The sequence below is a fragment of the Dendronephthya gigantea genome, unplaced genomic scaffold (assembly GCF_004324835.1).
Source record: "Dendronephthya gigantea isolate DGI-Jeju-01 unplaced genomic scaffold, DenGig_1.0 000027F, whole genome shotgun sequence".
Classification (NCBI taxonomy): Eukaryota; Metazoa; Cnidaria; class Anthozoa; order Malacalcyonacea; family Nephtheidae; genus Dendronephthya; species Dendronephthya gigantea.
Genome location: NW_021163037.1, coordinates 1,851,761 through 1,879,496, shown reverse-complemented (window position 1 = coordinate 1,879,496; position 27,736 = coordinate 1,851,761). Strand labels below are relative to the sequence as shown.

At 36.8% G+C, this 27,736-nt stretch overlaps 4 protein-coding genes across 4 annotated transcripts; 1 reads left to right on the top strand and 3 right to left on the bottom strand.

Annotated features, from left to right (window-relative positions):
- LOC114523402 (misshapen-like kinase 1) lies at window positions 1-14,585 on the bottom strand. Its single transcript, XM_028544305.1, has 34 exons — window positions 14,236-14,585; window positions 13,818-13,883; window positions 11,013-11,069; window positions 10,823-10,867; window positions 10,569-10,649; window positions 10,234-10,282; window positions 10,080-10,141; window positions 9,650-9,740; window positions 9,229-9,301; window positions 8,672-8,729; window positions 8,416-8,470; window positions 8,070-8,233; window positions 7,729-7,816; window positions 7,387-7,471; window positions 6,949-7,031; window positions 6,650-6,702; window positions 6,209-6,282; window positions 5,927-5,973; window positions 5,688-5,743; window positions 5,130-5,240; window positions 4,693-4,911; window positions 4,288-4,351; window positions 4,107-4,172; window positions 3,865-3,942; window positions 3,667-3,734; window positions 3,456-3,525; window positions 3,086-3,186; window positions 2,821-2,914; window positions 2,265-2,323; window positions 1,892-1,934; window positions 1,704-1,739; window positions 1,529-1,609; window positions 1,289-1,428; window positions 1-936 (listed from the first exon to the last, which is right to left on the bottom strand). Exons 1-34 carry the CDS (start codon window positions 14,275-14,277, stop codon window positions 853-855), a joined length of 2,643 nt encoding a protein of 880 aa, XP_028400106.1. The 5' UTR covers window positions 14,278-14,585; the 3' UTR covers window positions 1-852.
- A 2,039-nt stretch (window positions 14,586-16,624) lies between these two features.
- On the bottom strand, window positions 16,625-17,538 carry LOC114523423 (gamma-interferon-inducible lysosomal thiol reductase-like). Its single transcript, XM_028544328.1, has one exon. The coding sequence runs from the start codon at window positions 17,452-17,454 to the stop codon at window positions 16,720-16,722; it is 735 nt and encodes a 244-aa protein (XP_028400129.1). The 5' UTR covers window positions 17,455-17,538; the 3' UTR covers window positions 16,625-16,719.
- Window positions 17,539-19,453: 1,915 nt separating this feature from the next.
- On the bottom strand, window positions 19,454-20,323 carry LOC114523464 (gamma-interferon-inducible lysosomal thiol reductase-like). Its single transcript, XM_028544393.1, has one exon. It carries the CDS (start codon window positions 20,289-20,291, stop codon window positions 19,542-19,544), a length of 750 nt encoding a protein of 249 aa, XP_028400194.1. The 5' UTR covers window positions 20,292-20,323; the 3' UTR covers window positions 19,454-19,541.
- Window positions 20,324-21,530: 1,207 nt separating this feature from the next.
- On the top strand, window positions 21,531-22,391 carry LOC114523312. The gene has a single exon (XM_028544190.1). It carries the CDS (start codon window positions 21,531-21,533, stop codon window positions 22,389-22,391), a length of 861 nt encoding a protein of 286 aa, XP_028399991.1.
- The last annotated feature ends 5,345 nt before the right edge of the window (window positions 22,392-27,736 follow it).

Genomic DNA, 27,736 nt, shown 5'->3' with positions numbered 1-27,736 from the left:
TTAATCATGAAATTTATTAAGAATACTACAATTATAGTCTTTATTGCTACTCTAAAAAAATATTTTCAAGTTCATAAAACCCAACTTTTCTAAAACTCGAACTGTCCGACTGCCACTGATCAATACTGTATTTAGGTTTAGACCATTATTAATAGTAAAATTTGACCAGAAAACGTATTTCCTAACATGGAATTCCTGATGCTCCATGCACTAATTAAAAAAAAGGTGGGAAACTTTAAAGTACAAGCTACAGGAAAGTTTGCCTGACGATTTGCGTTAACCCAGGGTTTACTGAGGCGAACTTTTGAAATACTGAGTGGTGAGGAGCCTTAAATCAATATAATTCTATACATTCGTTTATCGCACTAACGTGGAATGCTAAGCGCCAATGACCTCCACGTATGCATGCATGTTAAAATATTACTTTATACAGGCATAAAATGAATCCGAAACGATGTAATAATTCCTTTAACGAATAACTTATAGTTAATTTCTCCACTTGACTATTGCTTTCAAAACAAGGATCGTGTAGCGTGTAGCAAAAATTTCAGCGTCAAAAACGTCGCAGGAATCACTACCACTCGTACACCAGTTGTGTGATTGCGTAAAACCGGGATGTGCGGTAGTGTAAATACTGTCGCTGTATCTGCTGGAATGGAACGCTGTTCTGAAACGTTCGCAGTCTCTATATACTCGTACGTCTACTCGATATATCATATATAGTTACGAATGAGTGATTGTCCTTCATTTTTAATGAGTCTTCTCCTCCATGTGGCCCACGTGGAAACGGTGTAGACCCTGCCACTGGGAGAATGGTGGGAACAATCTTTCTACGGACGATAGTCTTGCAGACTAACAGTGGAAATTTTTGAAGCTCTTGCTCAGCGTCATGTAATACACTTGAGAGCTTGCGCTGGTCTTCGAGGCGAAGAAAATCTGAAGAAAACAGAGAACACGTAAAATTCTCCTAGATCCAAATTCGAAAATTCTCTTTGGTGAAATTGATTCAATGTTAGCAGGATACAATGATCAGTGCTGAAGCACAAAGAAACTGAGATCTCAAGATGTATTCTCAGTCCATGAGGGTCTTTACTGCTCAATATTGTTCTTTACTGATCAATATGTATTATATATATATTGTTGGAATATCATATTCGAATGGTGTACTAGAGTAAAACATTTCATCATGCATGGTTACGTTTTTTACTATTACATTTCCGGAGATGTGAACCGCTTTAAAATGTTCACCACGACAGGATTTTATGCTCCACAATGTTGTAAACTATACCTTTTCGTTTCTTTCGCACAGAAATGTGAATGCTTGTACTCTTTTATGCATAAAAACCCCATCTAGCTGTCCTGTTTGCACGGAGCGAACTTCGATTGCTTTCTCTCCCCAGCCCATCACTTGACCGGTGCCAACATGAGCTATATGAGAAAATTTTAAATAGTCAGTTTTAAACTAAGACAGAAGACTTTTCTGACGAAAGCCCTTAAATCAAACCTTAAATAGGATCAGGCGTCTTACCAACAGCATAAGGAGTTTCACCCCACTGCATCACGGCATGTTTTACTAAACTACCAGAATTGTTGACGTAAACACCTTCGTCTGCAAAAAGGATCGAGGCACAGGATTAAAAAACAATACAAACAAAAGGAATAGCAATAAGCAATTCATATAAAATCTCAAGATTTGTACTTACTGTTGAAGCAAACAAGTAACTCTCGTCCGTTTGATTCTATATATGGGAAAACAAAAGACAGATGGTGAAAAACGAGTTCGATAATACTGTACTGTTCCCCCCTTTCCTTCTCATGAACATCCGCAGAGGTTTTCACTTTATCCATACAAGATCATGTGATTTGCAAGGCGCATCTTGCTGCGTATTACCTGGAAGAGGGATAATGGCATGTGCCTCGAAGCGCTCTGTCAACTGAAAGAAATGAAGATATTGGAGAATAAGTAATTGGGATGTGTTCGACGAAGTTACATTTGGAATCTAAATACGTCGCTGATGCTTATTGTGAAATACTGTATAAGATGAAAAATTACAAAATAGCACTACACTACGAACACTAAAACTACATCTATGGCTCGAGGGCCGCATCGATAGTGGCAATTGGCATATCGAGTAATACTATTATCGAGCGATATGAGGGCAAGTGATCACTTGAGAGGGTATGGTAAGACTTTCGTTCATTCCTTAAATCATCTAACAGATTAATTTTGTATATTTCGAAATCGTAACACAGTTTAAACTTACGTGCGATGGAATGTACAGATCATAGACAGACGCAGAGTCCAGATCCACACCATGGAAACCTGAAGTTAAAATATTTTAATCAGTTCGAGTTTCGACACGGATACACATACAACCGGTTCCAGTTTAACATAATTTAATATTAACGTAATTTACTAAAAGATTATTGTGTTTTACTGTTCGTGATTTATGCAATAGCTTGATTTTTAAAGCAATATAAATTTTAGATGCGATCTCGATTTTCATAACTGATAAGATTGGAACGGAACACCATTCCCAAGGCAAATTACTCGAAAACTAAATTTTTTCAATCAAAACATTTGAATTTACCTGGAAAACTTGAGAACATAAAGGTGATAAAGCTTTTAGGTATGCAGGTGATGTGGTGAATGGCATTTGTACCGAACAAAATTGCACCCTTGTACCGAACTTTGATTGATTGGTCCGCATTTACGGTGTTTTCTGATTCACATCAATTTGCGCCCCAACATGCATTGAAAACGCTACTTGGAATAAGAACTCCATTTCGGGAAAATGTAGAAAGATATACTGTACTCACCACTCTCTGAGGCATAGATAACTTTTAGCCTGCTTTGGTCATTTTCAACCGTCATATTTACTTTCACAGGTCTGGGAACAAGATTCGTGAACGACTAAGAAATGGAGAACGACTTTAGTTGGTGATAGTTGGTGAAATATACAACACGAAGACTGCGGAAGATGGATCGGTTTCGGTTGTTGACTCACACCAACGCTCATAAGTTTGTGTATAACGGCATCTTGATGTACGGGGATTTCGTAAAAAAATAATATGCATTCTTTACCTTGAAAGCCATAAACTTGTGATACGGTTTTGGCGCCCATGCGTACACCTCGATTCTGTCTTGCACAGCAATGGACAAGAACTTTATCCGGTGGAAGTTTACTGCAATTGCAAAAAAAATGTGAACTCTCTGCTTCAAAGTAGTAATTATAGAGAATACGAATACAATTTTAGAATCCTCAAAGATATGAAATGTTAATTTCCTATTAGTTTTAATATATATATCTATATATAGATTTAAAATTTTAGTAGGAAGTTCCCGATTTGGTATATCCATATTGCCTGTATATAGGGCTGTCAAACCTTGACTCACACATTATATAAGTATATACATTTCCGAATGGTCAAAAAAATTATGCTAGAACACTTACCAACTTTGTAATGAGTGCAGCCTTCAAATTCACCGACGGTAACATACCCACGCAGTTTACTTTTATCCGCCTATAACAACAAGATTCAACATTAACATTATCAATAAATATATATATTCTTCTATTATTATTCCTAGAGAACTAACAAGGTAATGGAAGCAATACTAAGTAAAATTAAGGTGAATCTTTCAATTACACGAAGTCAACATACCTCATCCCCTTTGACAATCTTGTTTTTCAGCCATGATAAATAATATACTCGTAACTTGTTTGTCTTTCCTTCAAAGAGGGGAAGTTAAGGTTTAAACATAAATTGAAGATAAAATGAACCCGACTAATAATTAAAACTAATGAACCAACAAATTTTGGGCGTCTAAATGAGTTATTAATTCAATATCTGTTAAATTACCGCTTATGCTCGTCAAAACGTTAATGCCTTCCAACACATCGATCTGCTCGAATCTTCTTCTAGACACCATTGTGAAAACTAAACAAGGCAAATTTATACAATGTGAAATATACTGTCGTCAAATACTAAACCCTTGCTGCAGTACATAGATCGCCCGCACCTGCCCAGCGAGATCACATGCAATCACCCGGTTACACGGTTATATCTTATATTTTCTTCGATTGTATATACGGTTCACAAACCTTTGCCGTTGCCGCTTCGGTCGAGCAAATATAGGCCATTTTCCGTACCGATCAGTAGGTTGACACCTGAATAAAAAACATTTGAAATACAAACTCGTCTTAATGACTTATCGTACACGTACTACATGCGGTGTGTCGATAATTAAGAGAACCAAATAAGCAGGTGCTAAAATTATCTCACCCCACAGCGCGCCACAAAGAATTTCGGTTCGGAACTTGTATTTATATTTACCAATTTGTGGCATCTACGGAGATAAGGAGAATCAGTGAGATTACGATGACATCAAACAGAAAATCTGCCCAGATATGTTCACGAACTCGATGCCCAGCGTATAATTAGTGTTTTATTTAAAATTAGTAATAATACCAAAACAGGTATAATTCAAATTACAAGTTTTATTGCAAAAAATTCCGGTTGAAGTATATCGTATCCATTCTTTACAGAGAAAATGGGCAACTATCCAACCCTTCGACAGTCAGTAGATATTCCCGGTACGCTTTGCCCATGCATCAAAATGATATTTACGAAGCCATTTGAGAGGAAGAGAGAGCTCATTTCATATATGCTGTATAATACCATACTCACTGTTGAGTCGTCGTACTGGGATAGCGTTCTCTCGGGTGTGACATTCACGGAGACCTCTGCTGGAACTTGTTGTTTGCTACCAAAGACGAACGATTTGGAGGCCTTTCTGCCTTTCTTGTCGTCCAGATTCACGGATGATGACGTAATAGATTCATCCGATATAGAATTATTATCAGCGTCATCTTTCGCCTTCGACTTTTTCAACTTCTTCTCTTTTTCCTGGAAGTTACAAGACAGTAGTTGTTAGAAAAATTCTAGTGTAGTCTAACTATTCGGTAGACTACAAGCAGATACACACTGTTCTATCCAATAGGCTACTGTTCGTAAATTTATGTATCGGTGTATAATAAATACATGTACGTACTGTATTACCACTGATCAGGAATCTGGCTTATTCATATATGAATATCAGAATGTCTTAGTTCGGTAAGCCGTACCTTTAGTTCTTTTTGTTGTCTTTCTGGCAGAACGTCAGGCAAACTACCAACAAACGAACTTCGAGATGGTCCGCTGCTTGTCTCTCCGAAGCTTGTCGACGACGAACCAGACTGGGGGGAAACAAATCAACGTTTAGTTGTACTGTAACACTATTAGCTAAATAAATTTCAGCTTGTCCAACGAAATATATTATACCGGCAGGATACTTATTCGGAATCAGCATGCGGTTTTTATAAAACTATACTGCTACGATGATGAAGTCGAAGTTAAAGTTGTCAAGGTGTTGAACTCCAGACTCAAGTCCACATATTAATTGTACACTTATATACGGCATTATTCTATGTCGGACTATAATTTCAAACGATTACGCCTATTTCAAACAATTTTCTGCCTAGTTCATGCTTTGTGGATTTTTTCCATCCATTTTTTTCATATATATATTCATGGTTGTTGCCAGAGTCCATGGTGAGAGAAATTTCTTCAATTAACCAATCACGGAAAGATGTACTGTACGGTATTTATGTACCCTGTGTGGCAATCACCATGCATTAACTTACTATTGAATCGTCATCTCCATCTTTAATCACTAGTGTAGGATCATCCAGGCGTGTACCTACAAAATATGAAGTTGGGAAACTTTTCGTCAAACTCATTACTGGATTGTATATATACGACTATTGGTGCATGCAATAAAACAGCTTCTTCTTTACTGTATAGGTACACTATATGTCGTATATATTTTGAACTATTGTAGGAAATGTACTATGTTATGTATAGCATTACGGTTTCAACATACTTTGAAGTTTTCTCGTGATTGTTAAGGTATCGTCTGAGTATTCCTCTCTAAAATAATAATAATACACTTCTTCAGAAGGAAAATTCCATGAGTTTTTCGCTAACTTGTATCTCCAGGGTTCATCATATTTTTATTTGTATAAAACGAGTTACTACATTTCACAAAAATAAAAAAATATATAACACCTTGTACCGCATTCAAGGACCAACGGCTGGCTTGAAACAAAGTTACTGCATGTACAAGCCGAGCAATAACACTCGATAATTTATCGAAATACTGTACCTGGTGTCCTTTGATCTCTTGCCATCTAACGTCCTGTCGTTATAATCCATGCCACTGTCTTCATCTTGATCAATCTAAACGAAAAACACGTTATCGCAACGTTCGTTGGAATCACTTGCCACTGTACGAGGACATGGAATAAGTTATATTAAAATACAAAGCAATGGTAACTTCGAATAAAGAAAACATTTTGATTCAATTTTCGATTTTAATTAGTTATCAAGAATTAAAAAAGTAGCTTCATGTGACTAGCGAGTAGTAATTAATTAACTTGCATGGTAATGTAAGTAAAACCGATTCTGTATATGTTGTCGCTATTGTGGACGCAAGATTATATTTGCATGCATGGTTATCTTAAGAGTTTTCTGCAGGAAATCCTGGGTTCAATTATCTGGATAAGAATGATATAGTAATCACTAAAATACAAAATGCTAAACTTACTTGTGCACTGCTGCTTCCGTGTCTTGAGTGACGCCGCGGTTCAGCTTGAAGACCTAAATAAACAATCGAATAGAAACTAAGGAGACTAGCAACTGATACCGGCACTCTGATTGTTTGAAAGCCAATATCTAAAAATCCGTGTTCTAGTGAAAACAGACGAAGTCGTTGTTTGAGCCCAGTCTTAAGCAAACGCATATCGCCGTAAAATTCAACGTTATGCAAAAAACGGTTACGTATAGTGATTATACGATTATGGTTATAAGTTATGGGTTATGCCGTAATGAAGTTTATATACATACCTGGAACATCCACGTTATAACTTCCACCTTGCATTAACGTCAAATTCCGTCGCAACGTCGATGACTCAGCGCCGGTCCTAATTCTAGAAATAATTCAAACGCTGAAACTTTAGTGCAAGTAGGTATATATGGATACTTTCATGTCCCTATCACGTAATAGGTTCTACCAAACACCGATTCATCACATTGTATAATTTCTATTCAGTAGATCATCAACTACCCCATAAAATCTCTCTCAGAAACCAGGTTAATATAGACATAAATGTTTTACACACTCATGCATGGGGAAAGACCCCATGAAACTGAAAACAATATACATGTTCACCATCTCTTCCAGGGGCAAGATCTTACCACAGTTATCTTTTAAGTAGGTGTGGATAAGATATGTTATATAGATCTCCAGGTACTGTACCTAACGTAAATGTACATACAACATACCCCATGTCATCAGCAATCGCTCTTGCTAGTTGTGTGTCATCTTCTTCGTCGCTTGCTGAGAAAGTGAAGTCATCCTCGGGATCAACTGGAATATGAACACAAAAGATACTTGGGTATGGATAGAGGGAACATACATGAACATACGCTAAGAATGGTGAAAGATACTGTAGGATTTTACAATACGAAATGAGACGCCCAAAATACATCTAATAGTGGGGAGAGTGGTCTTTCATGCGTCGGACTTTCATGCGTTGAAACGATGTCAATGAAGTATCTTCCACCAAAACCTTCCCTCGTAATGCATGGAGACGAGCCTTAGAAAGAGGCACATGGTCCACTTACTTCGCCTCTTTCTCATTCTGTCAATGAAGTCTTTCAGTTCGATTCGAATCTTTCTCTCGTTGCTTTTCATATCCCGAACAAATTCATGCTGGAAAAAGAATATGAACACGCATGAGAAATAAATCAGGTTCGGGGATGTGGCATTAAGTACATCGATTTACTATGCTTTTTACCTCGTTTTCATATACTTTCTATATACAGTTTGATTTGAAATAAGTCGAAAAACAAAATTTAATAACTTGAACACACGTTTGACGTGGTTCCGCTTAGCTTTTTACACAAGTAATGTACTCGCAAAGATTTGCGAGCACATTTGTTTAAGCGTTAAAAGGATTACTTACTTGTAAAAGCTGGTCGGCCGTTGGTCTTCTGTGATAGTCTTTTAATAAACAGGTCTGTGTGAAGTTGTGAAATCGTTTTGACCACGCTTTCTTTGACTTTAACCTCGGTGGATCACTTCGGGGGATTAAAAAGAGCGCCCGCATCGGATGCATGTCACAAAGCGCTAAGAGAAAGAACGATAAGAAAAATGTGTAAACGTGTAAAAAAATGTGTAAAAATGTCATAAAAATGCAAATGCATGCCCCTGGTGACTGCAGTATATTTACAGAGGAATATCTTCTGTATTCATTAGCATGATATGAGCCTAAAACGCATCACTTCACTTAGTGCACGAAGGATACTTACGTGGGGCGGATTCCGCCATCTCAATAGCTGTGATACCAATTGACCAGAGATCACACTAAATGCAAAAACAGATTGTCTTTTGCATACTCTAGTTATCGATATAGCTACTTGTTAGCTGTTCAGGTTTTGACCTGATTTTTATCGTAAAAAGAGGAAGGAAGATTATAATTTCTGATTGGATAAATATTACCAGAGATAAATTACATTTCACCACGCTGAAATGTTCAGCGGCTTCTCTACGTACATATGTACTCACCCTATTGTCGTATGTTGCATCCGGTTGCTCGTCGCAGACGATTACCTCTGGTGCCATCCTGAACACACAGAATAACAACAAATAAGTTAAATGAACTCTATTTAAACACATCAGCCTCAAACTGTCATGGTGTTAGTGAGTCCCAAAATTTAGGGACGGGTGAATGTTTACCACTTAAAACTACTTTAATAATGCATAAACATAGGAATAAGACGAAAAGAATAATTATATAAACACTTTATAGACTAACTAAGTAAGATTAAGGTCGACGAGTAAGTCTCCCTATAAAACGATGTAGCTACACTATATACACGACAGGAACACAGTTCGTACTTCCGTACGTAGCTATCTTATTCAATATTTTAGGTCCATTACATCTTTTTAGAACTCATTTTAGGTTTCGGAATGTAAAGCTTTCTCAAAGATTCTTACAAATGGTAATAATAAATGCATGGCGTTATATCAAAAACTCATCCTCGTTTTGTTTTAGTCCCTATTTTGGGGTGCATATACTGTACTGCAAGTACACAAGTTACATATTATATAAACAGCCTTACCAATACGGTGTTCCAATGAACGTGTTACGTCTTCCAATCGTTCTGTCTAGTTGAGCACTTACCCCAAAGTCAACTAAAATGAACCGAAACTTCAGAAACTCATTACATATTCACCGTGTACATTCGCTACATTTGCTGAAAGATTATATATCCTCTCGATTACTGTACTATAGTATCGTCTTTACGACGAGAATATGGGATGCGTGCTCTTTAATCGCATACGCTAGGATCAAAATCGTATACGACTAATCGTATATAGCGTAACAGGACCAAAAATACTGTAGCTCTTGCACGAGATTCTTTTTCAGACTTTAAATGGAGGCTAGGGTGTTAACAATATTACCGAGAAACCGACATGCGGGACCAAAAAGAAGGCTGTGGCTTTCATAACAGTAATGCCAGCATGTAAACGTTCTCTTACCAAGTTTGACTTCAGCGTTATCTGTAAGCAGAACATTTTGTCCCTTGATGTCTCTGTGGATAACTCGATTCTGATGCAGATGGCTAACACCCTGAAATAAAATAGATTGGTATGAGACAGGTGCTTACCAGAACAGCCTAATTTTGAGCCGTATATATATATATGTACTGCATGTATATTCTAGATCTATTAAGTTGATGTTACTTAATCGCAAGTTAACTGCATGCATTCAAAACTATACAGATCGTGCATAAAACATAACGTGCGAAATACTATTGAAATCTCATGCATGAGAACTAAACAGTAAACTACACAATACTTGTTATACAATATATGCATGTATATCACGGTCTTGCTATCTTATAGAATTGCAATGTCAGTACATACATGTGCGCGTATATATACTATATTTTATACAGACTATACTTACATTTAAAACCTCTCTGCATATAAATGCTATCCATTCCTCTTTGAGCGTCTTGTTTTTGCTCGCTAGAATGCACACATATAGTAAATTAGCAATGAATAGGACTCTAAAAAAGTAAAACAACTCAGTGCTATTTAAACAAGGATTTTGAACGTACTTTTGACAAGATCAGTAATTGAACCCGCGCCACAAAACTCCATCACAAGCTAAAAAATAAAAAAGATTGTGTAAGCACTGCATATACTATTAAAATGTCAAAAACACTTCTTGACGTTTCGACAAAATGGCCTTCGTCTAGTTAGGCAAGTTGTTACCACATGCATGCACATGATGCAAAGTTATTAGGAGACACTGCTCCGAGTTAGTTTTATTGAAAAAAACTGTACGTCCCGTTGCGTCTACTTATTGTCCACTAACATTGTTTCTTTTAAAATACATATGTATAACGACAAATTAAGAGTAGAAATATGCGACAATAACAAATATGCCTACCCATAACTGATCCTCCTGTCCTGGAAAACCTTTCTTGATGAACGCACCGTAATAAGTAGCGATATTCCGGTGGTTGGAATACTGCAAAGCAAAATAAATATCGAAGTTATTCAACTAGTTCTCATAAAATAATCAGTATCACTGTACTTCTCAGGTTTTGAATGCAGTATAGCGCAATAAAATGTACCTTGGTACACTACATGCCATGTGTGAAATGCAACAGAAAAGAAAAAATTCTGATTTTTCTTAATCACCTTTCTAAGAACATTGATCTCCAATCTTATTTCTTCTTCTTCATCCTATCCAAGAGATAATAATCAGAATGATTATCCCCATTATCTTAACTCAAGAATGGTCATCTCATCGGAGATGCATGGTTTATTATTCCGAGTAATTAGTACTTCAATGGAAATAAAATTATTTTGTCGACGCAGCTCTTCATACCTCGGTGACGTCCATAATCTTGATTGCAGCGAGCTGCCCTGTCTTGTTGTGCCGCCCCTAGTAAAAAAACACATTGAACGTGTTCAACAGCACCGGCATATACTGTAATACTGCGGATTCAGGTAGACCGGCAATTGTGAACAGTTGTCTCGTTAATTTTAACGGTAGAGCTATGACGTTTGTAGGCACACATTGACACGTTCTAGGGTTAGGGTTAGGATAAAGCGTGGCTTTAACGTTCTGACATTTTCGGCATTCTATTTTAGTCACTTTTGTCAACTATTTTAGTCACTTGCCAACAAGACAAAAACTAACAAGAACGCACTGACTATAGTATACAAAGCGATATAAAATTAATATACACAGGCAAATTTTGCCATATAATTTCGCGAATTCTAAAAAATTTAATTTAGATCAAAACTTGGACGGCATCAGTGAATGACAGTGAACGCAATTCAACTTGTTTCGACAGTTTCGTATTTTTTTGCCCCACGTGGTCATACATCGCATCACATGAGCTATTCTGTGCATTTGATTGGTTGGGTGGCAAAAACAAATGGCCGACTATTTAAATCACTGAGTGATTTAATGATCTAAAAGAAGCTGGAAAGAACTTTAAAAATTGTTCTGGAGAAGGTATATCCTAAAAATACAGACCAAATCAACAAGATACGGAAAAAAATTCAAGTGGTGAGTAAAGCTGACAGCTTTTTCTGGGCTTGTATAACTATCAAATTAACCAAACTATTAAATTTTATACATAAAAGCGGAAAGCACCCAAAACAATGAAAATTAAATCAATAGAAAAGTTTTTCTTTGGGAAATTTTCAGTATTCTTGTGCTCTTTACAGTATGCTATCTCATCATAAATTGCTGTATTGACTGTAAAATGCTGTAGCTATAATTTAGACACTTTCCCACGATACCCTGTTATTAAAGCTGCTATAGAAGCTAGGATTTACATAGTTTTGCACACGCCTTTAGGCTTGAATATTAAACAGACCATTAAGATCCTTTTCAAGATTTTATCAGACTTATCAGTGTGATTTCATCTGGAAGTTATATAATCTATTAATTGGTAATGGCAAATTTTAAGGTCTGCTACCTACAAGCTTTAATCCACAACAGGGTTCCATTTTTTAAAAAAAGAAGCAGTAAAGCAATGAGTTAATTGTGTCACTCCAACTGCTACACGATATGTTCATCTATTGTTTAAAGGCATTCCCTATCACTTCACTTTTTAAGTGTTGGCACAAATTTTCAGCCCAGTCCTTACAAATGTATGATAGATGATTAAACAGCAATGCTGTCCAGCATAAATTGGAAATTCCAAATAGTAATAAAAAAAGCCAATACAATTACATTTGTTCGAAGTTTAACTCTTAAAAGTTTGTTTTACAAGACTAAGAGGCTAGAGATTCAAAACAGTCAATTTCTAATAACCTAGAAACACAAGGATGGTCATAGCACTTCCATTTTTCAAGACCTGAAAGTGCTGCAGAACTCTAGAAACATTGTAGGTACATATATGTAAAACGCAAAGAGAAAAACTGGTCGCAACTACCTAATACCAGTGTCATTCACAGAATGGCAGCTGAGGGAGTTGTCCTCTCAGAGAAAATTACACTAACCTAAAATTACTGTATTGACTGGGAATAAAGAGTCCCATTGCCAATGTGAACCTTAGGTTAAAATACCAAACCCAAAAATTCCTAGTTTAACCTGATCCTACACACTAGGTTTCAATGTCACAAATCACAACCAAATGACTTTGACTTTGTGTCCATCTGGAGTTAACAAAAATTGCCTTGTTTCAGCTTGTTTACCCAACTTTCACTAGCCTGTTCAGGCTAGTAGTAATGGCTTTCTTGAAATTCACACCAAATTGAAAATATTTGTGACACTAGATCAATATTCCAAGGTGACTAGCAGGACTACAGTATAATTATGATAAATCTCTTGTTCACACATGCTTACTTCCTATCAAAATCAATCATCTTTGTATTTGACAACTATGTAATTATTAACACACAACCATGTTAATAGAAAGCCAAGTTCTGTTTATAGAATTATGAAATGGAAAACATTTTAGAAGTGAAACATTTAGAAGTGACGTGATTAATAGTGACACCGCGATGTATTCCAATATATTTCAGTTATTAAAAATTCAAATCGCCTAAAATTCTTTCACTGAGAAAATTATTGCTAGATTTCACCTCAACATTAATTAACTTAAAACATTGGCGAGTAATGAAACGCCATATATTACTCTAATTCAAAAATCCGGGTAAAACAAAACGATAGAAATTTAGAACAAATGCGATAATAGGATGCAAATGCAATATAGTAAATGGACTGTAATGCTGTGAACAGTTTTGTATAAACAATTTAGCGACATACTGAAGTTTATAAACACATCGAGAAGTCTCATAAAAGTTCTTTCGCGACGAAAGCCGAGTTGAAAGCATGTATGTGGGCACTTGTCAAAGATAAGACCAAATTCAGACTTAGTTCATTAAACTATTGTGAGACATGCAAATGAACACCAGTTAAACACGACGTGAAGCAGGTAGACAATGCTGCCGCTTTATTTATGCTATCCTGATTTTAGAGACAGCATGTAAATTTCTGCCTTTAAAATCCAATCTTCAATAAGTTAAGTTTGCATTGCGTTTTATTTGTTCAAGTAGTGCCAGTAGAAATAGTCTGCTAGTTTGGAGAAGAAATCTAGGTGACTTGGCCTATAAAATTAGTTTTTGTTACTTTTTCTGAATAATAATAATGCAAACTTTATACTAATAATACCTTATGAACTTGGCCATACGTTCCATTGCCAACGACTTCGACCAGTTCAAAAATGCCGGCTGGATCCTAAAGATACAATAAATACAACTTTAAGGGATCGATTCTGAATGTAAAAGTATTAAAATGCGATATTATATATACATATATATATTATGCTCTGTCATGTATTCGATAACAACAAAGAACGCTTCTATCTCGATTTGACATGGTGGGATAAAAAATGACCATAGAATGAATCTCCCGACAATCAGAACACAATTTTATCCGATAATTCTTAGCATGGGGAAGAGCATGTCAAAGAGGATTCCAAAATAAAAATATTTACTCACAACCTCCATATAAATAGCTGAAGCTGAATTAACCCATCTTTCTACGGCTAAATAAAAACGACCGAAGGCGATGAAATATGATTATTTACCTTGAGCGTGGCCAAGTCGACATCGTCTAAGCCGAACGACATTGTTTTCTGTGATTGAGGGATATACAAGCGATCTCAGCTGTAGAAAGCTCTAATATTGCCTCGAGAGCCAACTCCGTGGGGTGATGTTTACAAGTTTTCAAAAGATGTTTCAAGGTGCCAGACACGTGAAAATGTCAGCCACTCTCGGCTATTCAAGAGCTCTTTCGTTCCAAGCAAACACGGATCGGGATTTTACATGCCTAAGCCTCCACAGCTCAAGAGCTTTGGTCCAATTTCGTTCAATTTAATGCCCCGAAACTGGGCGAGAATGTATCAAAAAGCATTAAGAATTTCCAACCAAAACATCTCAGGAGATGACGAGCATGCGGGGAATTGTGGGCTGTACTAAACCGGAAATAGCGCAAGCGAAGCGGAAGAGGCGAAGTTTGAATTCTTAATGCTTCCTGATTACGCAATGCTTGGTGAACTCAGTGGAAAAAGCCCACTAAAACGCTGTAGTGTATAACAAGATAACAAGATTTTTTTAAGAAAAATGCTAACGTATCGACATTATTAGCATTTATCGGTTAACGTTTTCAATTTTGAATGAAGACCGATAGTTAAGTCGGGGTAAAACAACTTTTTCTATTTAGTTAGTTATATTAATTTATTTTCCGTGTTATGGAAATACCGCCAAGTCCGTTGCCGCCTTGTCTGATGCGTTACAATTTAGCCAGTAGCCACATGATTATATTCACCAAGTACGATGAATTTAGTGCTATATTGTTTTTTAAAGCCCTAATACAGCGATAAACAACGCGAGATTGGGAGCACCAGAGCGGCTTCAGGGTACAATTATAGAATGCCCTGCTAGAGGATCAATTTTAGAGTATAGAATTGCCCCGTTCTTTAAAAATAGTGTTTATTCTTGTTCTCTGGAAGTCCAATTCATGCATTAGGAAACATAAATCCCTCCCTCAAATTTACGTGTTTTTTTGCGTAAATCAAGCACGGCATGAGATAAGGTACGAATTCCCGTTTGATGGAAAACTGATTGATTGATGATTAACTTGATGTAGATCTTTTGTGACGTGTATAGGTTTTTGATATTGGTTCAAACCAGTATGTTTTGCTTATCATATAAATTTACTTTATACTTTCATTATCGTAAGAGAAAATGATCTGCATGATTGTCGTACGCTAAATCTTGTATATTCGATCTAAACTATTAAAAGACAGGCGACTTGAACTTGTACAGTGGTCGGAATGTAGTGCAATGAAATTGACACGATGCATGGAGCCAAACGCTATAAACGTTTTTCCTGTTTCATAAACTGCAAAATTTCAGTCAAATGTACTCTATTGCAACCTCGTTCCCAGGGGATTTCTCTTGTGTCATTCCCTACCCTCCCCAATGACAAAAAGGGAATGCCCTGGGAACGAGGCTGATTCTACAGTATTGAGCTAAGAATAAGGATAAGAAGACTAAAAGATGGTGTGTTAAGCGAATGCAATATCGTGATGGGAACTCATTTGTGAGCAAAACATCGCTGCTGAAATTACAAATGCTTGGAGACTAACTGCTAGGATGTGAACCGCTTAATCATCGATCATTTTACCCGAATGCATTTTAAAAGTATAGCTATTTCCCAGGCAAGATGTCTTAGTTTGTGTAAGCCGTTCCGTCTTCACTGAATGCTTTCGATGATAGCTCGTTCCTTTTCTACTTCTTTCTTGCGTTCGGTATAGGCTAGGGTTTATAGGCAGGGGCATTGTCATATGATATACATCTATATAATTTATATAGCTTATAGTATAATAGTATACACCAGTGATTCGTCGCTGGCTTACGTAGTAATATTAAGGCACTAGTGATGAATCCGAAAACGAAAGCGAAACTGGTCATTCGCCATTTGTATGGATGAGAAGGCAAACCGAACCTAAAAATTTGCTTTTTTGCTGCCGTCTGAGCAATTAAGGCTCCTGTAAAAAAATCACACTATTATTTACAACATGAGCGGCCGTGTTGAATCGGATATGCAATCAAATATCAAACACGCAAAATTGTAAACATGCATCACTAAGAAATTCGGTGTTTTATCTGCAGGGCAAAAATTACTTCTATGTAATGCAACTTCTCAGTGGCAAGAGCATTGCACCGGTATCGCAAAAGCGTAGGTTCGATTCCTGCCGGAGGAACTATATATATAGTTGACTCATTTTTGCATCAACTGTTCCTGGCTTGAATTTGAAGTGTGTATAATTCCACTCGAAGTTAAGAAAACCTCTACTAGTCAGAATTTACTTCTATGTTATATGAATTTAAACCTTTAGCCCTAACCTTTAGCCCCAAATATTTCTCTCCCGCCCCTGAGAATATAACTGTTATCCAACAAATTTGTGGTGATTTTTTTTCATCTAAAAATTGATTTAATATTTGTTAGACATCTCTATTTATTTTCAATTCATATTGTTTGTTTCAAGAGTTCTGCTTTAACGTGTCTACTGCGAGCAAGCTTGTGGTTTTGGGCTGCCTTGGTAGGTCTCACAAATGAGCTTCACAAGATTATCCTGGGCTTCGTTCTGTATTTTGTCGGTATGCACGCCATTCAACGTTACCCAAGGGACATAGGTATGAGGTGGTTGTAGTGCATTTGTTTTCAAAGCCATCTCATGCTCCAATTTGTTGCCCAAAGGACCGTCGACACATGACTGAATTTGGGAGTAATCGAAGCCAAACTTTGATGCGCATTCTGGTGCGACGCTTCTTGGTAAAGAAGTCGATGATTCGATGCAGTAAATAAAAGGAAAATAGACCGTTGAATTGGGGTGATAGTGTATAGCGCATGTCTCAATAAGGTTCCCATAGCATTCTTGCTCCCCATGTTGACACTCGAATTGCCATCTGTCGCCCTGTTGTTGTTCCATTGCATTTCCATAAGGCACCAGGGCTAAATTCATAATACTACCGACGGCTTTGAAGGCAGGCCATAGCTGCTTGTTAATGAAATTTTTACAATCAGGGCAAAGGCTTTCTAGGTAAAGAGTGAAGTCGACGAGTTTTGCCTCTGATACGGGTACCAAATACGGCTCGCATTGCTTTTCAACGCCACAACTTTGAGCTACTTCACGCGATGAACACCAAACGCTCGGCGGTAGACGACAAGATTGTGAACGAACTCCAGAAAGAAATAGGGTAGCAAGAAATAAAGCCAATGTCAAGATTCTAGATGCCATTTTGTAAGTACTATTGAACTGACAATGACGGACGCGAGCAACTCGACATGCAAATTGCTATAAACTTGCTATAAAATTATATTGCGTAACAGTCACGAGATCATCACGCGTTATGTACCTCAATTTGAGTTACGTAACGAGGTTGATTGTCCATATATAAGGTACCGCTAAAGGCACCTGATTCAAACTTAACAAGCCAGATTCTACAAGAAAACCAGATCGCGACAGATTGCATGATGCGCAGAACTTTAATTGAATACGTTTGTTCTTATCATGGGGGTGCTTTTTTTGTATCTTGCCTTTTTGTATAAATAGGTATGTGCATGGTAAAAAGTATTGTATTTCATGCAGCGATAAAGTGAAGCTTAGGGACCAGGCAATGAGTATGTCAATACAGCTTTGATCAATAGATGCTTCATTGGTTCATGGATAGTCATATATGCATGGTGAAGATTATACCGTTGTATACAACACCTGCGCCCCATGTCTGTCTCTTCAATTCGGTTCTGTGAAAATATTAATGTATACTGATTAGAGCAGATCCTTAGCTAGCTGAGTCGCAAAAAAGCTGCCGGTACACGGGTACCACCCGGAGGAAGGTTTGCTTTGAATGAGGTTTGTGATGAAGGTTCAAAGTTGAACACTCTAATTGATCACATGAATGTACCGAAAAAACAAATATTTCTTTATGCTGGTTGCCACTTGACTCGGTGACGTAACGTTATTCATAAGGAAGGTTTTCAAAACTTGCCGGAAATCCTACCGGAGGAAGGTTGAACTCTATTTGCAACTCTGGTAGCTAGAATTAGCTTGATTTGAGGGGTTGGTGCATATTGATGTATTCGGCTTTCGCCCAACTGCATGCCTTCTTTTGAGAGCTATTGTTCATACAGAATGCAAACATTAATATTTAAATGTGCATCCTCCATAATTGAAGCGGTTTAGCTACAGCCCTGTGTCAGAGTGTCTATTTGAAATGCCCTGGACGATTGGGGACGATAAAAATTAAATGACTTCATAAAATATATAGAACGGCGGGAGGTTTTTCACATGAGTTTTTCAATCTGAAACTAAGACGCACACGAAGAATACAATGTAAACGTGGCTTGCCTAGAAGTAGTGATAATGACAAGCATGCTCTTCCCCATACTTGGACCAATTTTCTCAAAGAATACATAATACAATCAACGTGATTGACGTTTGACAAACTATATCCCTACAGATGTTAGTCGGATTTCTATTTGCGTAATTTCTTGCTTCAAATTATTTTTTTCTCCAGTTACCATGCAGGTAATTTCTTTGTAATTTTGTTCAATAGAAGTTAGATATTCTTTCCGAAAGATTCTATAATGTGCTAAATGTGAAAATGTCTTGAATATGAGAATTATGTTTTGAATCTCGCTCCTATATTTCGACGCAATCTTGAAAGAAAATGTAAACATATTACCTCCAAATTTTTCACGGCAATTTTTCACGTGTGAAGAATATCGTACGTCCAATCAAATTGCATGAAATTAATTTATCCAGTGAAATTTCTGAAACTTCATTCTGGTGTGGGTATATCGGCTCGATACACCTGCATATAATCGAACTTACAATGTATACATAACACAATCAAATATAAAACCTGCTTTATATGAGTGTTGTACCATAATGTAAAAAAGAATGAAGAAGGGAATTAATTCCGCGAAGAGAAAAGGAGTTATATTTTAATATTTGCACCTTCTGTGTTTGTCTCCATGACAGTGCCAATTGCTCTATAAATGAACAGTCTTTAAGCCTTCTCTCGTTTTATGATAACGCAAAATGAGGGCGAAAGCTTTCTTCCACCCTTAATTATTTTGGACCTCTGACGTCCCTTAGGCAAAGGCTCCTAAATTGTCCTATATTTGAATTGTTCCAGACCCCCGAAGTAAGTTACTTCTTTAGACTTTAGTCCCAAAAATTGCTTTCCCGAGCCACAGAAAAAAAGTTATTCAACAACTCTCTGTGCTATTCTTTTTATTATCTAAAAATGGATTTAAAATTTGTTAGGCACCTCTAATTATTTTGAATACATGCATTTTGTTTATTTCAAGGGCTCGGCATCAACGTGCTTTCTGTGAGCAAGCTTGAGGTTTTGGGCGGCCTTGATATGTATCACAAACGAGCTTCACAAGGTCATCCTGCGCTTCGTTCTGTATTTTGTCGGTATGCACGCCATTCAACGTAACCCAAGGAACATAGGTATGCGGTGGCTTCAAAGCATTTGCTTTCAAAGCCATCTCATGCTCCAATTTGTTGCCCAAAGGACCGTCGACACATGATTGAATTTGGGAGTAATCGAAGCCAAACTTTGATGCGCATTCTGGTGCGACGTTTCTTGGTAAAGAAGTCGATGATTCAATGCAGTAGATAAAAGGAAAATAGGCTGTTGAATTGGGATGATAGTGTATAGCGCATGTCTCAATAAGGTTCCCATAGCATTCCTCCTTCCCGTGTTGACAATGAAACCGCCATCTGTCGCCCCGTTGTTGTTCCATTGCATTTCCATAAGGCACCAGGGCTAAATTCATTATACTGCCGACGGCTTTGAAGGCAGGCCATAGCTGCTTGTTAATGAAATTTTTACAAAAAGGGCAACGGCTTTCTAAGTAGAGAGTAAAGTCGACGAGTTTTGCCTCTGATACGGGTACCAAATACGGCTCGCATTGCTTCTCAACGCCACAACTCCGAGCTACTTCACGCGATGAACACCAAACGCTCGGCGGTAGACGACAAGATTCTGAACGAACTCTGGAAAGAATTATGGTAGCAAGAAAGAAAGCCAATAACAAAGACAAGATTCCAGATGCCATTTTGTAAGTACAATTGAACAGACAATGATGGACGCGAGAAACTTCAACATGCAAATGCTATATATAGCCTAAAAGTCACGATATCATCACGCGATGACGTAACTCAAATTGGCCACATCATATGTAAGGTGCCAAAGGCGCCTGATTCAAGGTCCAAAGCCAGATTCTACACGAAACCAGTTTGCGACAGATTGCATTATTCGCTGAACTTTGAATGAGTTTGCTCAATATAATGAGTACTTATGTGTATCTTGCCATTTGCTTGAATAGGTAGCCTACTGTATGTGGAAAAAGTATTGTATTTTTGTGGCGATAAAGTGCAGCTTGGGGAAAAAAGCCAAGCAATGAGTATGTCAATACTCAATACAGCTTTATTTAACTTAGTCAATAGATGCTTCTGTCATGGATAGTCATGTAAGTGTCTTCACTTTTGTTTAACTACGCCTGCACTCCATGTCTATATCTCTTATTCAATTTGGTTCTGTGAAAATACAGTTCAAAGGAATCTTCATAATTTTACCTAAAAAATACCAATTTTTTCAACTGGCTTGTAGTGGAGGAAAGGCTGGTGGAGATGGCTTATATATATATATATATATATATATATATATATATTTATATATATATATATATTAATATATATTATATATATATATATATATATATATATTTATACATCTAAATATATATATATATATATATATATATATATATATTTAGATGTATAGTGATAGTGACACGCATGCTCTTCCCCATGCTTGGAACAAATTTCCTGAAAGAATACATAATACAATCAACGTGACTGACGTTTGTCAAACTACATCCCAACCGATGTTAGTCGGCATTTCTATTTGTGTAATTTCTTGCTTCAAATTTTTTTTTCTCTTGACTTTATCACACACAGAGAATTTTATTTGACTATCGCCAGCTGTGTACTTGTAAGTGTGAATCTATAATTATGTCGTTTTTATCTTTTTATGAAATATGATGCTTCTTATTTTATTACTTGAAATACAAATTTAACGGCGTTTAATTATGCTTCGGAAGCAAAGTAGTATTTTTTAAAGATTTCAATTAATTTGGAAATCAGCAGCTTAAAAAAGCTTGATTTATGATTCATATGGTAAAATTCAAGAAAAAAAAACAAATATCGTTTGATCCGAGCAATTGCATGGACGCAAGATTTTTGAAACAGATTGTATGCTTGTGTATTGGAAGATTTTATGGAGCTAATACAAAATGGATGTGATTATATATATCCAGCTATCACTTCTGTGTACTGTGAACGTATTTTTTACTGTCGTTGGAGTATTCCTGAATACGCTCGTTATACTTTGCCTTTTGAAATCTTCACAGCTTCAGAAGAAGTTGTGTTATTTCATGCTAATGGTGCTGTCGCTTTTTGACTTGTTTGCAGTTGTGACGAATCATCCTATGCTGATAATATATTCAATCGTTTGGATGATCGAAGACTACGAAAGATTGGGAACGTTGTACACGTATGTGGACATCACGGATATATTCCTTGGGTTTTCATTGCTTACGCTTTTGGTCATGAACCTCGATCGCTACCTCGCGATTGTTTACCCTCTTTTTCATAGAACCTCGGTGACTAGGCGTAGACTTGTTGTATTTCTGGCGATATTTCTTCTCTTCGAGGTAATCTTGGCAGGAATCTCCATAGACAACTTGGTCATCTCCGATGGGATGGCCACCTTGATTTTTGCTACCGTTGTCTCGCCTCCGCTATTCTTCATTAACTACAAGTTGTTTATCGTCGCCAGAAAGATTAGCAAGAGGACCGCTGCGTCTTCAGCTGGTTTAAGAAAGCCGGTTTGCTTGAAAAACATTTCAAGTTGTCTCCTGGCTGTGGCCTGCTTGCTCTGTCTCTACCTTCCTATGAGCGTCTACATTGCCTTAAGCATCGCAGAGAAATCAAAGCTGTCGCCTAAAGTGAAAATATCCTGGCTCTGGACAAAAACTATCATCGCTACGAATTCTACATTCAATTGTCTTATATTTTTCTGGAAAAACAAAATGTTGCGTTCTGAGGGATTGACGGTTTTAAAGTTACTGCTTGGGATGTGCACAAAACAATAGGAGTTGATTTTGTCGAAACTCATTTGAGACCAATCGTGAGCTTGCCTTAATTTTGTTTCCGCTGGTTAGGGCAATTTTATGGATCCGATCGAATAGCTATTCATTTGAAACACGAGCAAGTGAACTTCTGTTTAATAAACAAACTGTAATAAATTGAAAGAGTTTTATTAGTTTTGTTAATCGATCGGCCCTTCAGAACTGCCGCATTGTATTTACACTACATGGCCGGCGATATAATGGACTCAGTAAGTTAAAACTCCAATCACAATCTATGTTTTCACATAAAGGAAATGTGAAACGAAAATTGCGGAACGAAAATTTTGGCAAGAAAAAGCGCCACAGAAGGCTTCGAAGATTTACTAATGAATTAAAGAGTCGTATGTAGCTTAACAAACCAAGGGTAAATGTTATCTATTTGTATATATATAATAACATTTTGTCGAAATTTTGGAAATATCATGTGTACATATATACGTGCGTTAAAATTCTATTATCGAAAACAAACCAAACGTCGCCAAACCATGCATCTTTGGATTTGACCAGTTTTCTAAAACATGAGGAAAAAACTCCTGGGGCCGGTTGTATCAAGCCCTTTATATACATATATAGCTTAAACGGTGGATAAAAGAAACTTTCATCCACTGAATATGCAGTGGCAAACAGTATTGTTGGTTGAAACATTTGTTTTGCTTGTTATAGCTATAAAACGATAGAGAATTGTTTATCTCATTCACTGAATATAGTTGCATGTAAACAGTATTGTTGCATGGTTAAAACATTTGTTTTACTTGACCTAACCCTTTCTGAAAATGATGTTCTCACTTTATAAGTATTAAAAATAAAAAAATATGGTTAATAGGGATTCAACAGACGGGTAAGCTAAACACGGGCTTCATACAACCGGGCACCTCCGAGGAGACGAGAATAATAATAATAATAATAATAATAATAATAATAATAATAATAATAATAATAATAATAATAATAATAATAATAATAATAATAATAATAATAATAATAATAATATAATAATAATAATAATAATAAATATAATAATAAAATAATAATAATAATAATAAAATAATAATAATAATAATAATAATAATAATAATAATAATAATAATAAACTTTATTTAAAGAGAGTTACAATAGTACATTTTTACCTAAGCGGTATTCTTCCAAATGGCTCTCATTATGATACATATAAATAGTTTATGCGGTCATTATATACAGGAATGGCATTAGAGGATTATATACAACACAATTAATGAACGGAACTACAGGGTGTATCAAAAAAAAGGAGACCTTTAGAAATCAAGCTATTGTTAAAATTTGAATGCTTTTTCAATTGCATTTGCACATATGCTAAACCTTAGTGCGTGAAATATTGATGGCATGCATGCATACATTAGAAAAAGGAGACCTTTAGAAAATGAATTGACGTTTGTACACAAGATTGTCTGCTCCTGGGAATTTGAAAATAACTTTAATAACATAAGGAAAAATAACGACCCAAAAATATTCAAATGACTAAGCACAAACGACTAAGCACAAAAGCGATAACAGTATGCGTGGTAAATTGCTTTAGCTGGTCCTTCAAAACATGAACAAATCATTTGTTCATTATTTTTTAACACTGCGTGCGAGCATTAGGGCTGTTCACATGCGTTAGAATTGACTTTGAATCCGGAATGGCTCAGCATCCCATTTTACAAACTCTGCCTATTAAAATGTTTACATGAGTCAGGAATGAATTACAACTTGATCTGACACAGATTCACTTGACATTTCGATCCGGATTGAAAATTACTGATAAATTGAACATCAAAAGAACTGAATGTCATGGACCATGACCTCCAACGTGGCCTCCATTTCTCTCAACATAAACTACCGTACGCTTGTGCATATCGCGAACTGCTTTTCTGATGACGGCTGGCTGGGTATAAGTTAAGACTACAAAAACTCCTTGCTCCGAAGTCAGTTGAACCATTTTTGTTCTGGTAGTGTGCTTCGTCATTTGAATATTTTTGGGTCGTTATTTTTCCTTATGCTATTAAAGTTATTTTCAAATTCCCAGGAGCAGACAATTTTGTGTACAAACGTCAATTCATTTTCTAATGTATGCATGCATGCCATCAATATTTAACGCACTACGGTTCAGCATATGTGCAAATGCAATTGAAAAGGCATTCAAATTTTAACAATAGCTTGATTTCTAAAGGTCTCCTTTTTTTTGATACACCCTGTATATGTACAAAGGAAAAAATATTATGTATACGTATATATAAAACACAAAGACTATACACAACACAATATATAATATGTACGAGACAACATAAACTGACAAAAGAAATATTGAATAGTTTGAGATAAAAGTAGAATGAATATTGAATAGATTGAGAGAAAAGTAGAACAAGTGAAAAGTCAATAAGTGTAACATATACACTTAACAATGTTAGTACATGAAGAGCAAGAAAAATGTTCAAGATGGTCAACTTCATAATTTAAATCTCGAAAGAACTTTTTTAGTTTAAACTTGTAGGCTGAAGGGGAGTAGTCATGGACCATTTTTAGGTCATTCGGCAAAGAGTTAAACAGCAAAACTCCACTGTATGAGAGTTTAGTTTTAGCCAGCTCAGATTTGACTAAGGGTACCCTTAGATCGATTAGGGAACGTCGAGTATGGACATTATACATCTCACCAGATATATGAAACAGATTGCGAAGCTCACTTGGTGACGAGCTACGCAGGGTGTTGACAACTAACAGTATTTTCCTCATCTTAATCAAGTTATTGATGGGAATCCAATTAAGTTTACGAAAAAGATCGACAGAAGGGGTTGACATACTCTCATCCAAAGTTAATCTTGCAGCTCTTTTTTGAAGTTTTAGCAGCGGATCAATAAGCTCGCGGCGTGCATTTCCCCACACAGTGATGCCATATAAGAGATGAGGATATATAAAGGCATAATAAAACTGAATTCTACACTTCACTGGAAGGGATGAACAAATACGCTTAAATAGATATAGTCGAGAATTTAGCAGTTTGAAGATTTTATCCACTTGGTAGCCCCATGCAAGTAAGATTTTTATCAAGAATTATTCCAAGTAGTTTACCGGAATTAATTTCCTCTATCGTAAATTCCTCGTGTAATATGCTGACACAGTCGAGCATTGGATACTTTCGCTTTGAATATATTTTCATGAATTTGGTTTTACTAAAGTTTAAGGCCATATTGTTATGTCTAGCCCATTGGGAGGTAATACACAGATCGGTTGATAATGCTGTTTTGATCATTGATAGTTCACTATTATGGGTTAAGAGGGTGGAATCATCAGCGAAAAGTGAGGGATGTGTGGTGTTTAAAAATGATGGTAGATCATTTATAAATAACAAGAAGAGTAACGGACCGAGAATAGATCCTTGGGGGACCCTGGTTTTTATTGTTAAGGGGTCTGACAAATGGTGGCTTACTTGGACTTGTTGAGTTCGCCCTTCTAGGTATGATGTGAACCATTTCAGAGTTAGATCAGTAGCTCCGTATGCGCGGATTTTTTGAAGCAAAATAGTATGATAGAATAGCGGGCAATAGCTAATAATTATAGAAAAAAAGCAAATCTATCGAAGGCCATGCATCGACGCAAAGGTACAACATTTGAGCTTTACAAACGAAGCGACTGTAAATATATTGAGTGAACGAAATATTACCGCGGTAGAAAGGCAGACAAAGACGCTATAGAAGTGAAGATCGACGAAGTTCACGGGTTGAGGGTAGAAATCCAAGAATTAAAAATCGAAAAAGACAACGGAGCAGAAGAAAATCGGGAGTGGAGTGTGACAAACTTGAGGCATTAAGAGCGCTTGTTTCTGAGCTAAAAACATTAGAACGGGAGATCAAATGTGACGAGCAGAAAGTCGCAGAGAAGCTGGCTTCAGAGGAATTTACAAATCGGACAACAAGAATCAACAGAGTGTGTCTTTATTGCATGCAGCAGGCCATCGATCGACCGAGTATATAAAAGGATTGTGGCAGAAACAGATCGGCGAAAGATACTATATAGGGGAAAAGCAGCTGTGTTTTAATTGAGCCGCATGGTCAAAGACAAGGCCGCGAATTGCCGTAGTCAACAATTAAGTTGCCAGTGCAAGAGGTGCATGACATCACTCGTCCATCTGTTCAAAGAAACCAAGCGACCAAGATAAAAAAATAATGAGGGTGGGCACTGAGATACTGATATAGGCAAGAGAGAGAAAGAGAGCAAACTGATCGTGGTCTAGCTAGGTTGAAGGAATTACTTGCCGTGCAGCACACGGGAGCGCGGGAAGTTCTATATGCATCGAAGAAACAACCATGCAGTGAAGAAAGAGTATATAAGAAGATAGAAATGATGATGCGTCTACTGGCAGAATGATTGAAGTCATCAGGTGACAGTCAACTACTGGTTTGGTAGAGAAGTTCTAGCTAAAAACAAAGTCACCATGCAAGGTCGACCAAAGCAATTTGCTCTGCATGTGCATGTGGACAACGCAAGGTACAGGCGATTGGTTAGCCACTTTAACCACCTGGGGCCGGTTGTATCAAGCCCGTTTAGCTTAAACGGTGGTTAAGTTCAAAATTAAATAGCACTCCTACATCTCTCTTGAGTGAGTCAACTTGAATATTATGCACTGAATAGGTAGTTGTAAACTGTATCTTTATTGTATTAAAATATTTAGTTTGCTTGTTGAATAAAACGATAGACTTGATTTCTATTTTGAACTTAACCACCGTTTAAGCTAAACGGGCTTAATTGTTGTTCAAAGCTGGGAAAGCGCTAACCCTGGGTAAAATCTTACTATGCTCTTTTAGCCGGTTTATATGATTGCTTCTCCACCGCTGTTTGTTTCAAAACTTTACAAAATAAGACTTCTATTGATCCACAAAATATTTATGAAAAAACATGTTCAACTGCATAAACAAGCGATTGAAAAAAATTGATGTGAAAACTTGAGTGAACCCTGGGTTAAACTAACCGGCTTTTGAACAACCGGCCCCTGAACAACCGGCCCCTGAAGGCAATCACAATGGCTGATGTTGATGACAAACGTACCACAACTCCAAATACACCTGATAGTAAATAGTAATTAGGTGTTAGTAAGTATATGCATAAATTAAAATTGCAACAGAGCCTCGAGTTGGTCAACCTGGTGAGCCATTGGCAGAATATACAAGTTTCGGCTGGACTTTTTAACGATTTGTTTGAAAGAGAAATAACGGCATAAAGTTTTGTAATCAAAATGATTGAAGTCACCCAATATCATAACTCCTGCGTTAGGATGGACTAATCGTTTATCTGCGGTAGAA

What these genes read in the sequence shown, in the direction of transcription:
- LOC114523402 (XM_028544305.1), bottom strand. Translation starts at nt 14,277, where the DNA reads ATGTCGTTCGGCTTAGACGATGTCGACTTGGCCACGCTCAAG. An exon ending in ATGCAACATACGACAATAGG is followed by an intron (nt 8,471 to 8,671) that starts GTGAGTACATAT and finishes TTTTGCATTTAG; the next exon opens with TGTGATCTCTGGTCAATTGG. An exon ending in AAGAGATCAAAGGACACCAG is followed by an intron (nt 5,974 to 6,208) that starts GTACAGTATTTC and finishes TTATTATTTTAG; the next exon opens with AGAGGAATACTCAGACGATA.
- LOC114523423 (XM_028544328.1), bottom strand. Translation starts at nt 17,454, where the DNA reads ATGGCATCTAGAATCTTGACATTGGCTTTATTTCTTGCTACCCTATTT.
- LOC114523464 (XM_028544393.1), bottom strand. Translation starts at nt 20,291, where the DNA reads ATGGCATCTGGAATCTTGTCTTTGTTATTGGCTTTCTTTCTTGCTACC.
- LOC114523312 (XM_028544190.1), top strand. Translation starts at nt 21,531, where the DNA reads ATGGATGTGATTATATATATCCAGCTATCACTTCTGTGTACTGTGAAC.